Source organism: Pristis pectinata, unplaced genomic scaffold (genome assembly GCF_009764475.1).
Source record: "Pristis pectinata isolate sPriPec2 unplaced genomic scaffold, sPriPec2.1.pri scaffold_147_arrow_ctg1, whole genome shotgun sequence".
Lineage (NCBI taxonomy): Eukaryota > Metazoa > Chordata > Chondrichthyes > Rhinopristiformes > Pristidae > Pristis > Pristis pectinata.
Genome location: NW_026262486.1, coordinates 5515 through 21135, shown reverse-complemented (window position 1 = coordinate 21135; position 15621 = coordinate 5515). Strand labels below are relative to the sequence as shown.

Here is a 15621-nt window from a genome sequence, read left to right as displayed (position 1 = left end):
CGGCCAATGGTCAGGCAGGTTCGGAGGGGCTTTGGTCAGCAGGGATCAGTGTCGTTACTGTCACGTGACAACCATGTGGAGTTCTCACAACAGTCGGGCTCTTTGGTCGGGAGTGGGATGGAAAACCCCCCCCCCCCCCCCCCCCCGCCTGGCTGAGTGCAGCTCTAACTACACCACCCACACCCCCCCCCCCCCCCAAACAATGCTCCCTCCCTCCCTCTGGCGCACAGTGGCCGCCGCAGTGCGCGCCATCTATGAAATGCACTGCAGTTACTCGCCTGGGCTGCTCCGTCAGCTCCTCCCTGGACCTGCCACCTCTCCCACTGGGGACGAGGGCAGCAGGGGAACACCACCTCCGAGTCCCAGCTACAGGCCCTTCAGCCCAGCTCCTCCAGACCTACCCAGCTGCCTGGCTGAGGCAGTCCCAGTTGCCCGTGTTTGGCCCATATCAAACCTTCCCTATTCATGCACCTTTTAAACGTTGTTAATGTACCTGCCTCACCCACTTCCTCTGGCAGCTCGTTCCACATACGGACCACCCTCTGGGTGCAGAAGTTGCCCCTTGGGTTCCTATTTAATCTCTCCCCTCTCACCTTAAACCTGTGCCCTCTAGTTTTAGACCCCCCCCCCAACCCTGGGGAAAAGACTGTGACGGTCTATCTATGCCCCACGTGGTGTTATAATCCTCCATAGGGTCACTCCTCAGCCTCCAACACTCCAAGGAAGAATATATTGTTCCTTCATCATTGGGTGTAAATCCCCAACATCACAGTGGGAGCACCTTCCCCACACTGACTGCAGTGGTTCAAGGAGGCTGCACCTTCTCAGGGGGCAGTTGGGGAGGGGCCCATGGGAGTGAAGCACAGATCACAGGAAGCTGGGATCTAGCCAGGCCAAGTATAACCAGCTGAACCAACTAACCCTCAGTTATTTAATCAGTTCAGAAGGGCGATGGGTTCCGATGGACAAGAGGTGTTCATCACTGCTGGAGGCTGTTGCATTACAGACCAGAGGAGGTGAAAGTTGTTCAGCATGGAAACAGGCCCTTCAGCCCAACTGGTCCATACCAACTTATTCAACTTGGAATTCGACCACTGAGGTGTAACCCAGTCAGGAGCCACTGGGGGTCGTGAAGCACCAACCCAACCGCTCCGGAGACCCGGGTTCAATCCCGACCTACGGCACTGTCTGTCCCCTGGCTGCTCCAGTTTCCCCCCATATCCCAAGGCTGTGTGGGGCTAGTGGGTTAATTGCCCCCCCCCCAAGTGTATGGGTGAGGGGTAGGATCTGGGGGTTGATGGGAATGTTGGTGGAACAAGGGAAAGGATTAATGGGGGATTGGTGCAAAGGGCTGGCACAGACTCAGTGGGGTGAAGGGCCTTGTATCTGTCCCTGAGCAGATGGCCACCCGGGTCTTGGTGTGTATTGGGACGTGGGTGGCAGAGTGGGAGGTTTGGGGGGTGGGGGGAGAGAGGAGGGGGGGTTAAGGGGGTGATCCTGGCAGGTAGAATCACAAGTGGAAGAGGGAAAGGAATGCTGAGGGTTGGGGTTGTGGTGGGACAGATTGGGTATCGGTCCACCTGCCAGAATCCAACCGGACGTCCACCACACCACCTAGAACACAAAGCAGGGAGCTGGAGGCCACTCGTCCCCTCTGCTGTTCAATGTGAGCAAGGTGGGTCTACCCCAGGACTCCGGTCCCCCTCAGTGTCGGTGGGACTAGAGCTTGTGGCTCAGCACCACCCAGCAGAGTACGCCTGCCCCAAACCTCTAGCCATGTATCAATGCACATAGAGGCTGACCCTCCAGCTGAGGGAGCGCCTCGGTGAGGGAGGTAGGTGTCCTTATTAGTCACATATACATCCAAACACACAGTGAAATGCACCTTTTGCGTAGAGTGTTCTGGGGGCAGCCCACAAGTGTCGCCACGCTTCCGGCGCCAACACAGCATCCCCACAGGTCCCTAACCCGTACGGCTCTGGAATGTGGGAGGAAACCGGAGCACCCGGAGGAAACCCACACAGTCACGGGAACGTACAGACTCCTCACACACAGCGGCCGGGAATTGAACCCGGGTCGCTGGCGCGGTAATAGCGTCATGCTAACTGTGAGGCTAACAGTGAGGGATCGCCGCGGCGAGGGAGGGGCGGTGAGGGAGGGGGCAGTGAGGGAGGGGCAGTGAGGGAGGGGAAGTGAGGGAGCGCCGCGGCGAGGGAGGGGCGGTGAGGGAGGGGCAGTGAGGGAGGGGCAGTGAGGGAGCGCCGCAGTGAGGGAGGGGCGGTGAGGGAGGGGCAGTGAGGGAGCGCCGCGGTGAGGGAGGGGCGGTGAGGGAGGGGCAGTGAGGGAGGGGAAGTGAGGGAGCGCCGCAGTGAGGGAGGGGTGGTGAGGGAGCGCCGCAGTGAGGGAGGGGCGGTGAGGGAGGGGCGGTGAGGGGGCGCCGCAGTGAGGGAGGGGCAGTGAGGGAGGGGCGGTGAGGGAGGGGCGGTGAGGGAGCGCCGCAGTGAGGGAGGGGCGGTGAGGGAGGGGCGGTGAGGGGGCGCCGCAGTGAGGGAGGGGCGGTGAGGGAGGGGCGGTGAGGGAGCGCCGCAGTGAGGGAGGGGCGGTGAGGGAGGAGCGGTGAGGGGGTGCCGCAGTGAGGGAGGGGCGGTGAGGGAGGGGCGGTGAGGGAGCGCCGCGGTGAGGGAGGGGCGGTGAGGGGGCGCCGCGGTGAGGGAGGGGCGGTGAGGGAGCGCCGCGGTGAGGGAGGGGCGGTGAGGGAGCGCCGCGGTGAGGGAGGGGCGGTGAGGGAGGGGCGGTGAGGGGGCGCCGCGGTGAGGGAGGGGCGGTGAGGGAGCGCCGCGGTGAGGGAGGGGCGGTGAGGGAGCGCCGCGGTGAGGGAGGGGCGGTGAGGGAGGGGCGGTGAGGGGGCGCCGCGGTGAGGGAGGGGCGGTGAGGGAGGGGCGGTGAGGGGGCGCCGCAGTGAGGGAGGGGCGGTGAGGGAGGGGCGGTGAGGGAGGGGCGGTGAGGGAGCGCCGCAGTGAGGGAGCGCCGCAGTGAGGGAGGGGCGGTGAGGGAGGGGCGGTGAGGGGGCGCCGCAGTGAGGGAGGGGCGGTGAGGGAGCGCCGCGGTGAGGGAGGGGCGGTGAGGGAGCGCCGCGGTGAGGGAGCGCCGCGGATCGCCCGTGGGATCTCCCATCCGCCAGGCAGCGTTTGCATTTAAACAGCCCTTTGAAAAGGCGGCTCCAGCGACAGCGCGGCGCTCCCTCACTGCGGCGCTCCCTCACTGCGGCGCTCCCTCACTGCGGCGCCGGGGGTCGGCTCGGAGTGCGCATGCGCCGTGACCGGCAGCCGTACGCCACCCCAACGCGCATGCGTAGCGCTGATCGCGGCTCAACCGCCTCACGGGCGACCCAGAGCGCCTGCGCATTACCCTGGAGCTAATGCGCCTGCGCGTGTCCGGCAGCGGGCGGGAGAACCCCCAGTGCGCCTGCGCCCGGCTGCCGCTCCCGGCGCTGGCCCCAGTGCGCCTGCGCCCGGCTGCCGACGCTGGCACCAGTGCGCCTGCGCCCAGGGTAGTCGCGGCTGCTGGTCCGGCGGCGGGCCGAGCGGGGACCGGAGGCGGCGGCGGGGAGCGGCGGGGCACCGGCGGGGCACCGGCGGGCACCATGGCGCAGTACAAGGGCGCGGCGAGCGAGGCCGGTCGGGCCATGCAGCTGATGAAGAAGCGGGAGAAGCAGCGGGAGCAGCTGCAGCAACTGAAGCAGAAGATCGCCGAGGTCAAGATGGCCGCTCTTAAAGGGGCCGCGCCTCTGCTCAAAGGGGGGGGGGTTGAGGGGGAGGGGTTGGGGATGGCGAGGGGGGAGGGGTTGGTGGGGAGGGGAGGGGGAGGGTGTTGGTGGGTGGGGAGGGGGTCTGAGGGGTATGGGGGGAGGGGGTCTGAGGGGTGTGGGGGGGAGGGGGTCTGAGGGGTATGGGGGGAGGGGGTCTGAGGGGTGTGGGGGGGAGGGGGTCTGAGGGGTGTGGGGGGGAGGGGGGGTTGGTGGGTGGGGAGGGGGTCTGAAGGGTGTGGGGGGAGGGGGTTTGAGGGGTGTGGGGGGGAGGGGGGGGTTGGTGGGTGTGGAGGGGGTCTGAAGGGTGTGGGGGGAGGGGGTTTGAGGGGTGTGGGGGGGTTGGTGGGTGTGGAGGGGGTTTGAGGGGTGTGGGGGGAGGGGGAGGGTGGTTGGGGGGAGGGGGTTTGAGGGGTGTGGGGGGGAGGGGGTTTGAGGGGTGTGGGGGGGAGGGGGAGGGGGGGTGTTGGTTGGGGGAGAGGGGGTTTGAGGGGTGTTGGGGGAGGGGGGGTTGGTGGGTGGGGAGGGGTTTTGAGGGGTGTTGGGGGAGGGGTGGTTGGGGGAGGGGGTTTGAGGGGTGTTGGGGAGGGGGGGTTGGTGGTTGGGGGGAGGGGGTTTGAGGGGTGTTGGGGGGGTTGGCAGGTGGGGAGGGGGTTTGAGGGGTGTTGGGGGAGGGGGGGGTGGTGGGTGGGGAGGGGGTTTGAGGGGTGTGGGGGTGAGAAGGAGTGGGGGCATCTGGGAGTAATGGGGATGGTGTGGGGGTAGTGGAGGATTATTGGATGTAATATGGTAAAGAGAGGCGTATCGGGGTGAGGGGCGCTGCAGAGTGGGGTGAGGGGTTTTGTGAGGGGCGCTCGGGAGTGTGGTGATGGATTTTGAGGGGCGTTCTGGAGTGGGGTGGGGTTTGTTGAGGGGTGTTGGGGAGTTGGGTGAGCGGTTTTGAGGGGTCTTGGGGAATGTGGTGAGGGGTTTGCTGAGGGGCGTTGGGGAGTGGGGTGATGGATTTTGAGCGGTGTTCTGGAGTGGGGTGAGGGGTTTTGAGGGGTAGGGGAGTGGGGTGAGGGGTTTGGTGAGGGGCGCTGGGGAGTGAGGTGATGGATTTTGGGGGTGTTCTGGAGTGGGGTGAGGGGTTTGTTGAGGGGCACTGGGGAATGTGGTGAGGGGTTTGCTGAGGGGTGTTGGGAGTGGAGTAAGGGGTTTGGTGAGGGGCGCTGGGGAGTGGGGTGAGGGGTGTTGGGTTATGAAGGGGTGGAGTGGGAGGTTGATGGGATAGGGAGAGGTGGAGTGATGGGAGAATTGTGGTGAGATGTGGCGGGGAGGTGATTGGGGGATGTTATGACTGGCAGAGTGAGGGATGGGGGCAGTACTGGTGTCTGACCAGGTGGAGACAGCTGGAGGAGAACTGGGTGGGTGATTGGGTGGTTGAGAGGAAAAGGTACAATTGGTGGGGGTCGCCATAACAGAGCAGGGCACTGCCACGATGGGCTGAATGGCCTCTTGTGCTGCAGGGTTGAGAAAGCTCGAGCGGGGAGTCGGTCTGTGTGGGGACCTGTGTGCACTGAACGTTTGCCCGTGCTTTGCAGCGGGGGCATTTCCCCCCCATCGGTGGGGGATGTTGGGTAAACCAGGGCAGGTTTTCTGACCATGTTTATCTGGCGTTGCAGGAGAACCTGGTGAAGTCTAACATCGACAAGAAGTTCTCGACTCACTATGATGCGGTGGAGGCTGAGCTGAAGTCCAGCACCGTGGGTAAGCCTTGGTGTACACGGGGACATCCTGACTGTTTGCCCAGGGAAGGTTGAGCGAGGCGGCGATACTGCACGGGCCTCCCACTCATCTCATGGTTTTGGGTCCTTCCCTTGGATGGATGACCTGCTCACGTGGGTTGGGTACAGATTGAAGCTCCCTCCACACCAGACAAACACTTCAGTCAGCGCTTGGAGTACGGGAGTTGGGATGTCACGTTACAGCTGTACAGGATGCTGGGAAGGATGTTCGGAATACTGTGTGCAGTTCTGTGTGCAACTGGCTGGAGTGCAGAATTGATTCACGAGGATGTTACTGGGACTGGAGGGCTTGAGTTATGAGGAGAGGCTGGGACAGTTTTCCCCTGGCGTGTAGGGGTGACAATAAAGATCTGAGGGATTAAGTAAGGTGGATTGTCACTGTCTTTTCCCCAGGGCAGGGGAGTCTAAAACGACAGGGCACAGGTTTAAGGTGAGAGGGGAAAGGGACACGAGGGGCAGGCTCTTCACACAAGAGGGTAGTGTTTGTATGGAACAAGCTGCCAGAGGAACCGATGGAGGTAGGTATAATTCAGACACTTGGACAGGTACATGGATAGGCACGGTCTTGAGGGATATGGATCAAATGCGGGTAAATGGGACTAGCTCAAGTAGGCAGTGTGGTCAGCATGGACATGTTGGGCCAAAGGGCCTGTTTTGGTGCTGTAAGCTCTGACTTCCATCGTTGAGACAACTTGTGATAAAGGCAGATTGAAGCACCCTCTACACCTAACATAACAGCATTGTTCAGTGGATTCAAACTGTCAGCAAAGACAACACTCAGTATCGTGAAATTCCGATATTCCGGCATCTGGTTTTTGTTTTTTTTTGAATTCCTGATGGTTCCACATCTGGCTGATTCATTGGTCCGGAGAGGGAGGTGTGGACCAGGTGCTCGGCCAGAGCTGTGGGTCTGGCCTTGAGGCAGGGCCGTGCTCTGGAACTCTCAGAATGAGAACGTGGGTGTGATCAAGGCCAGAGCTGGGCTCCAGATTTATCTATCTATTGCCAGCTCTCTTTAAACTCACTGGGTTCACTCTAAAATTCACCAGACCGCTGTTCCATGTATTTCAAAAGAAGCAGAATAAATAAAATTGAGTTTGGGTGTTAATAGTGTGGCATAGTATAATCTGTTAGATGCTGATCCAGCACCACCAAAGTCCCGAAGGTGCTAGATTTTTGGAGCAGTTGAAACTGTGCTGCTCTATGCAAGAGGCCACCTTCATTTTGTGCACTCCTCCATGAGAGGGCATTCATAGTTCTAGCCCAGTCCCCATCTCCCACAGCACAAGTTATCACTCTTGATTTGGATCAAAATATTTATAAAGTTATACAAACACAAAACTCTGTTGTAGCAAGACCAATGTTGACGAGAACACCTGCAGCAAAATTGGATCTACCGTGGTTTGTCCACACTTTGAAAATGGTGCAACTCATCTGCCCTGGAACATCACGTAGATGGCAGATGGCATTTGCAGGTGGGCCTTCCTGCATGGATCGGGTTTGGCAGATGGTTGGAAAGTTCTGTATGGAAACAGGCCCTTTGGCCCAACTAATCCATGCCAACCAAGATGTCTGCCTGATCGATTTGCCTATGTTTGGCCCATGTCCCTCTGAACTTTTCCTATCCTTGTACCTGTAGCTGTACAAAATTTTGGTCAGGCTGCACTTGGAGCACTGTGTGCAGTTCTGGTCGCCCCATTACAGGAAAGGTGTGGAGGCTTTGGAGCGGGTGCAGAAGAGGTTCGCCAGGACTCTGCCTGTAATCGATGGGCTGTATGAGCTGTAGCTGTAGCATGAGCTGCAAGGAGAGATTGGACAGACTTGGGTTGTTTTCTCTGGAGCGGCGGAGGCTGAGGGGAGACGTGATAGAGGTTTATAAAATTATGAGAGGCACAGATCAAGTTGATAGCCGGTATCTTTTTCCCAGGGTAGAAATGTCAAGTACTAGAGGGTATAGGTTTAAGGTGAGAAGGGGTAAGTTTTTCTTTTACACAGAGAGCGGAATGTGCTGCCAGGGGTGGGGGTGGAAGCAGATACGATAGTTTCATTTACAAGGCTTTTCTGTGAATGTGCAGGGAATGGAGGGATATGCATTATGTGGAGGGAGAAGGGATTTAGTTTAATTTGGTGACGTGTTTGGCACGGACATGGTGGGCTGAAGGGTCTGTTCCTGTGCTGTACTGTTCGATGTAATCTTTCTGTGTAATTGTACCTCCCTCTACGGCCTCCTCTGGCAGCTTGTTCCATGTACCCTCCACCCTCTGTGGGGGAGAAACTTGCCCCTCGAGTTTTTTTAAAATCTGACCCCCCCCCCCCACCTTAAACTTGTGCCCTTCAGTTTTGGTCTCCCCTACCCTGGGGAAAAGACTGTGACCCTCCACATTATCCATACCCCTCATAACCCTCATCCCGCAGCCTCCTGCGCTCTAAGGTAAAAGGTCCCAGCCTCTCCTTGTAACTCAAGCCCTCCCGTCCCAGCAACATCCTCTCTGCACCCTTTCCAGCTTAATGACGTCCTTCCCACAGCTGGGCGACTAGAACCGCACACGCTCTGGCTCAGGGTGACGATGCTGAGCTCCGGCCCTGCGCTCTTTCTGCTGCAGATGTTTGGAAGACACAATAACTCTGCAATCTGCCACAATGGCGATTGTTCTCCTGGGAGTGGGGGGTGGGGGTGAGCCTGTATCTTCCACCCTTCCCTTGGGGCCATGGGCAGAGAGGCGATGCTGGTGGATTTTTCCAACACTACAGAGGCTGTCGCCTACAACAGGTCACCAAGCAAATGATCTAGCAGCTTGCTCGGTTGGCGATGTAGATGCCAGAGACCGCAGGTACTGGAGGAAACTGCGGCTCAAGCAGCATCTGTGGAGGTAGACGTTCTGGGTTGGGACCCTGCATCAGGACCACGCTCTGCGACCTACTGCAGCCCTGATGCAGGGTCCCGACCCAAAACATCAGGGTATTGGGTGTAAGTGGGACAGGCTTGAATGAGGGACCCTAATTTCTAGACAATGGCTCAGTGATTTTAAGACTGAGGTATGTAGAAATTTCTTCTCAGAGACAGTGGTGAATCTCTGGAATTCTGTGCCCAGAGAGTGGTGAATGCTTGAAGCTATCATTAAGGAAGAAATAGCAAGACATCTGGGTGGAAGTGGTTCCATCAGGCAGACACAGCGTGGATTCGGGAAGGGCAGGTCCTGTTTGACAAACTTACTGGAGTTCCTTGAGGATATAGTGGGCGCAGTGGATAGAGGGGAACAGGTGGATGTTGTATACTTGGATTTCCAGAAGGTGTTCGATAAGATGCCGCATAAAAAACTTATCCATAAGATAAGGATGCATGGAGTCGGGGGTAAGGTATTAGCACGGATAGCGGATTGGGTAACCAATAGAAGGCAGAGAGTTGGGATAAATGGGTGTTTCTCTGGTTGGCAATCAGAGGTGAGCAGGGTGCCGCAGGGATTGGTGCTGGGCCCAGAACTGTTCACGATGTACATTAATGATTTGGAGGAGGGGACTGAGTGTAGCGTATCTCTGTTTGCTGATGACACTAAATTGAGTGGAAAACAAATTGTGCAGAGAGTCTGCAGAGAGATATAGATAGGTTAAGTGACTGGGCAAGGGTCTGGCAGATGGAGCACAATGTTGGTAAATGCGAGGTCATCTACTTTGGAAGGAAAAAGGGAAGATTATTATTTAAATGGTGAAAGATTGCAGCATGCTGTTGTACAGAGGGACTTGGGAATGCTTGTGCATGAATTGCAGAAGGTTGGTTTGCAGGTGCAACAGGTTATCAAGGAGGACACTGGAATGTTGGCCTTCAATGCTGGAGGGATTGAATGTAAGAGCAGGGAGGTTACAGGGTACTGGTGAGGCCACACCTGGGGTACTGAGTGCAGTTCTCCTCTCCCAGAGGAGGTTCACCAGGTTGATTCCGGAGATGAGGGGTTTAGCCTATGAGGAGAGATTGAGTCGCCTGGGACTGTACTCGCTGGAATTCAGAAGAATGAGAGGGGATCTTATAGAAACATATAAAACTATGAAAGGGACAGAGAAGATAGAGGCAGGAAGGTTATTTCCACTGGTAGGTGAGACTAGAACTAGGGGACATAGCCTCAAGATTCAGGGGAGTAGATTTAGGACAGAGATGAGGAGAAACTGCTTTTCCCAGAGTGGTGAATCTGTGGAATTCTCTGCCCAGGGAAGCAGTAGGGGCTGCCTCATTAAATATATTTAAGATACAGTTAGATAGATTTTTGCATAGTAGGGGAATTAAGGGTTATGGGGAAAAGGCAGGTAGGTGGATCTGAGTCCACGGCCAGATCTGCTGTGATCTCACTGAATGGTGAAGCAGGCTCGATGGGCCAGTTGGCCGCCTCCTGCTCCTGTTTCTTATGTTCTTGTGGTGGGGCTGGACTGATCGTTAGAAGTATTTGAAGAGGAGGGAGGTAAATGTTTGGAAGGTCAGGGGGTTGAGGGCGATGGGGAACTACCACAGAAAGGGAGATGAGAGCTGGGGCAGAGTAGCCACGATCGCATTGAATGGGGGACGGACTGGATGGGCTGAGTGGCCGCCTTCTGCTCCTATTTCCGAGATCTTGTGCCTTCCGTTGCTGAGGAGTGACCAGAGCAGACCTGATGAAGCCTGCTCGCTGCTCCTCATCCACCACCTCCTTCAGACTGTGGAGGCACAGGTCGTGCTCTGGCCTCCTACGTCAAGTGCTCCAGTTCATCACAGAACGCCGGGGAACTTGGCTGATGCAGGCACTGTCCGGATCCTCCTCCCATCTAACCAGCTTGGATGGCCATTCCTGCCTGAAGCAGATCCAGCGGGGAACTTTGTTTCCCTCTGGCTGCTGCTCACACCAACGTCACACATCCTTACCCCTCAGTCCTTTCCCAGCTGTAGGCAGGTCACACCTCCCTCACTCTACCATCTGCCCAGTGTCTCCTAAATTCCTACAGGTACATCACCAACACTGCAGTACTGGCATCTGCTTCCAATAGTTCTGGTTCGTGTAGTTACACAGCACGGAAACGGGCCCTTCAGCCCAACTGGTCCATGCTGACCAAGATTCCCATCTAAGCTAAACCCATTTGCCTGTGTTTGGCCCATATCCCTCCAAACCTTTCCTATCCCTGTACTTGTTCAATTGCCTTTTAAATGTTGTTAGTGTACCTGCCTCACCCACTTCCTCTGGCAGCTCATTCCACATATGGACCACCCTCTGGGTGGAAAAAGTTGCTCGTCATGTTCCTATCAAATCTCTCCCCTCTCACCTTAAACCTGTGCTCTCTCGTTCTTGATTCCACAACCCTGCGAAAAAGACTGAGTGCATTCCCCCTATCAATGCCCCTCATGATTTTAGACACCTCCATAAGGTCACCCCTCGTGATTTTATATACCTCTATAAGATCACCCCTCATTCTCGTGAATGAAGCCCCAACCTCCCCAACCTTCCTCTATAACTGTCCCTCGAGTCCCAGCAACATCCTCGTAAATCTCCCTCTGCGCTCTTTCCAGTATCGTTGCTACAGCAGGGTGACTAAAACGGAACACAACGTTCCAAACACGGCCTCACCAACGTCTTGTACAACTGCAATATGACATCTCAACTCCTATGCTCAGTGCCCTGACTGACGAAGGCCAGCGTGCTAAAAGCTTTTGTCTCCACCCTGCCTACCTGTGACACCATTTTCGGGGAACCATGTACTTGTACTTCTAGATCCCTCTGTTCTACAGCACTCCCCAGGGCCCGACCGTTCACTGTGAAAGTCCAACCCTCATTTGTCTTCCCAAAATGCAACACCTCACCCGAATTAAATTCCATTTGCCATTCCTCGGCCCACTGACCCAGATGATCAGGATCATCTTCATGATAACCATATTCACTGTCAACAGCACCACCTATTTTAGTGTCATCTGTAAACTTACTAACCCTGCCTTGTACATCAATCTAGATGACGGATAGCAATGGGCCCAGCACTGAGCCCTGGGGAACACCACCAGACACGGGCCTCCACAGTCTGAGAAACAACCTTCCACCATCGTCCTCTGCCTCCTACCATTGTGCATGCAGTTAGCCAGCTCTCCCTGGATCCCATGCGATCTAACCTTCCATAGCAGTTACAAAGATGGAAGACATTTGGCCCATCGTATCCATGCTGGTTCCCAACAAAACAGTCCCATTCCCCCACCCCTCCTTCCTTCTGTGTTGCCCTGCTGCCCTGGTCCAGCTCCCCTCTGATTCCTTCACTGAGAGGTAATTCACAGAATGCTACTGCCTCCCAGCTCGTGGGATCCCAGTTTGCTCCTGACTTTGGTGCTGTCTCTGTAGAGGTTTCCTGTTCTCCCTATGACCACGTGGATGCTCCCCAGAGGTGTGAGGGCTGGTAGGTTAATAAGAGCGTAAGTCAGTTAATAGTGAAAAGAACCGATAAGGAGTCATTGGGCAAGGGAATGATGGCATTGCTCTGCTGGGAGCTAGTATCAATCTGAAGGCCCAATGGCCTGGCATTGTGATAATTGAAGCTCTCTCTGAAGGAGAGGCTGGTGACACTCAGCAGGCTCTAGACTTGATCCATCCAGCTCCCTGCCTTCACCTAGCTGAGGAGTACGACGTCCTTCCCTGCTCATCCTGACAGCCACCACACTGTCTGGTTTGCTGGGGATCTTGCTTCACTTGCAAGCTGGCTGCTGATTGTGCCCCTTGGTATCACTGGCAGGCTGCCTCTTTGTCTGCACTGGATGTCCCCACTGGCCCAGTAGTGACAGACAGCACAGAGACAGGTCCTTCCCCCCCACCCCCCCCGGCCCAGTGCTGACCAAGGTGCCCACCTAAGCTAGTCCCATCTGCCCATGTTCCCCCTACACCTTTCCTATCTGCGTACCTGTCCCAAGTGTCACCGGGCAGTTCTTCCCTTTCCCCAAGCTCGGTGCCGACTCGTGAACACTTGGCACCTTGGCTGGTGATGTTGCAGACCCTGGGAAAGATCAAACGCCTACTTCGGGTTAGTTTCCTCGTCCAGAGCGGATGTCTAGGGTTCCCTGCACCGTGGGATCTTGCCGTACCTACTCCAGCCGCAAGCCCGGTAATCCGGCCCAAAGCTGTGGCGAGCTCGGCAGCTGATTCCAGCTGTGAACTCCAGGACCGGGAGTCAGCACTTTGGCCTGTTTAGCCACCTCCCCAGTGTAGAGGGCAGTGAACCTCTGGAATTCTGTACCCCAGAGTGTTGTGGCGGCTGGAATATTTAGAGCGGAGGTGGATAAACTGTGGGCGTTGGGAGCCAAGGGGAACTGGCGCAGAAGAGGAGATGAGGCTTGGGGCAGATCAGCCTTGGCCGTTGAAGGGTGGGGCAGGCTTGAGGGGCTGAGTGGCCCACTCCCGCTGTCACAAATGTCCCCTCACCTGGCTTAGCAAGAGCTTGCAAAGTTGATTGTGTTCAGGTTCATGGTCATGGGTATACATACCCAGGGTATAAATGTCACGAAAACCACCTTTTTCCAGCAGAATACGTTGCAAACGTAACAAAAATTAAATACAACTTGCATGAAAAAATCTAATGAGATTAGTGCAAGTTGAGAGAGTGCAGCCTGTGCCAGTTACCACCTGCAGCCAGGAACAAAGGGCATGTCCTTTGCCACTGAGAGGAGTTCTCATCGTGGGTTGAATATGAAGAGGCTTTGATAAAAGAACGCAAAGGGCCAGTTGCGGTCGCCTTGACAACTGGACCTCAACACGAGCACAATCAATGAGACTGAGCAGCGTCTGGGTAACCTACTGCTGCAGAATCGCAGTGAACTCTCACGAGAGCCCAGCCACACACCGTCCTGAAAACATCCTGGTTTATTCTTCATTCATCCTTGGAACTGTTGGCAGTGGGTGAACAGAACCCTGGTGCAGCAGGTTAACATGCAGGGTCCCTGTGATGCCATCCACCAGAGGGCAATACAGTCACAGCACAGAGATTAGCCATCTCCCAGTGCAGCCACAGAGTCAGACAGCGCAGAAACAGGCCCTTCGGCCCAACTGGTCTGTGCCGTCCAAGATGCCCCATCCAAGCCAGTCCCAGTTGCCCATGTCTGACCATATCCCTCTAAACCTCTCCAATCCATGGACCTGTCCAACTGTCTTTTAAAAGCTGTTATTGTACTGGCCTCAATCACTTCCTCTGGCTGCTCGTTTCACATAATACCACCCTTTGTGTAAAACAAAAGTTGCCCCTCAAGTTCCTATTAAATCTCTCCCCTCAGACCTGTGCCCTCTAGTTCTTGATTCCCCAACACCGGGAAAAAGAATGAATGTATTCACCCTATCTATGATTTTATGCACCTCTATAAGATCACCTCTCAGTCATCTAACCTCCAAGGAATAAAGTCTTATCCTGTCCAACCTCTCCCTATAACTCAGTCCCTCAAGTCCTGACAGCATCCTCGTAAATATTTTCTGCACTCTTTCCAGTTTAATAACAAAACTGAACCAAGTGCGGCCTCACCAGCATCTGTACAATGCACTATGACCCTCCAGCTTTTATACCGAATGCCCTGACTGATGAAGGCCAGCGTGCTAAACACCTTCCTCATCGCCCTGTCTACCTGTGACTCTGCTTTCAGGGACCCATGTACTCCAAGGTCTCTCTGTTCTACAACACTCCCGAGGGCCATGCTGTTCACTGTGAAAGTCCTATCTGGATTTGACTTTCCAAGATGCATCACCCCACACTGATCCGAGTTAAACTCCGTTCGTCATTTCTTGGCCCACTTACTCAGCTGATCAAGATCCCCCTGTAATTTTTGATAATCTTCACTGTCCACTGTACCAACTATTTCGTTGTCATCTGCAAACTTACTAACCATGCCTTGTACATTCTCATCCAAATCGTTGATGACAGTCATGACAGAGGTTATCACAACACTGTTCCATTGCACAATCCTGGGGTCAGAGGTCAGACACAGGGTGAAGCTCCCTCCGCACCGTCCCGTCACACACTCCCGGGGTCAGACACGGTGAAGCTCCCTCCGCACCGTCCCGTCACACACTCCCGGGGTCAGACACAGGGTGAAGCTCCCTCCGCACCGTCCCGTCACACACTCCCGGGGTCAGACACAGGGTGAAGCTCCCTCCGCACCGTCCCGTCACACACTCCCGGGGTCAGACACAGGGTGAAGCTCCCTCTGCACCGTCCCGTCACACACACCCGGGGTCAGACACAGGGTGAAGCTCCCTCTGCGCCGTCCCGTCACACACTCCCGGGGTCAGACACAGGGTGAAGCTCCCTCCGCACCGTCCCGTCACACACTCCCGGGGTCAGACACAGTGAAGCTCCCCCTACACTGTCCCATCACACACTCCCAGTGGGAATGGATTAGACACAGAGCAGAGCTCCCCCATACACCCTTTCCCTCGTCAGGGACCCTCCACCCAGCACTGCTCTGTGAAAGAGTGTCCTGGCCTCACTCCGTGTTGTTCCCTCAGCCTGCTGAAATCTGTGTGTGTTTGTGTCCGCAGGGCTGGTGACCCTGAATGATATGAAGGCAAAGCAAGAGGCTCTTGTGAAGGAGCGGGAGAAGCAGCTCGCAAAAAAGGAACAGTCGAAAGAGCTGCTGCTGTGAGTGTTCTGTCCGGACCTGTCGCGCCTCCCGTTCTGCCCACGTAGCTGCTTACTGCCCCTGTTGGGAGGGTCCTTCAGCTGCTTATTTTTTTGGGCAGAGAAGGTGGGTTAGCATGAAGGCAGGCCCTTCGGCCCGCTAACTCAGCCCTGACCCTCAGCCACCTGTTCACACTCATTCTTCCACATTGCTGCCACCCCCCCCCCCCCACCCCCCCCAAATTCTGCCCCTCAACTGGGGGAGGGCGTTGGGGGAAACCCACAGATCCACAGCGAGAGTGTGCAAACTCCATACAGACAGCGCAGTAGGTTGGGATCCAACCGGGGTGGGGGGCGTGGTCACTGTTGCTGGAGCAGATAATCAGTGGCACTGTGTGCTGTACGCACGTGCTGTTCAACAGGGATGTAGGGAATCACGGG

The 15621-nt window shown here is 56.4% G+C and overlaps 1 protein-coding gene across 1 annotated transcript; it reads left to right on the top strand.

Annotated features, from left to right (window-relative positions):
- The first annotated feature begins 3531 nt into the window (after positions 1-3531).
- Positions 3532-15251, top strand: fam50a (family with sequence similarity 50 member A). Its single transcript, XM_052009859.1, has 3 exons — positions 3532-3754; positions 5470-5554; positions 15102-15251. The coding sequence occupies exons 1-3, from the start codon at positions 3644-3646 to the stop codon at positions 15203-15205; spliced, it is 300 nt and encodes a 99-aa protein (XP_051865819.1). The 5' UTR covers positions 3532-3643; the 3' UTR covers positions 15206-15251.
- Positions 15252-15621: the final 370 nt, after the last annotated feature.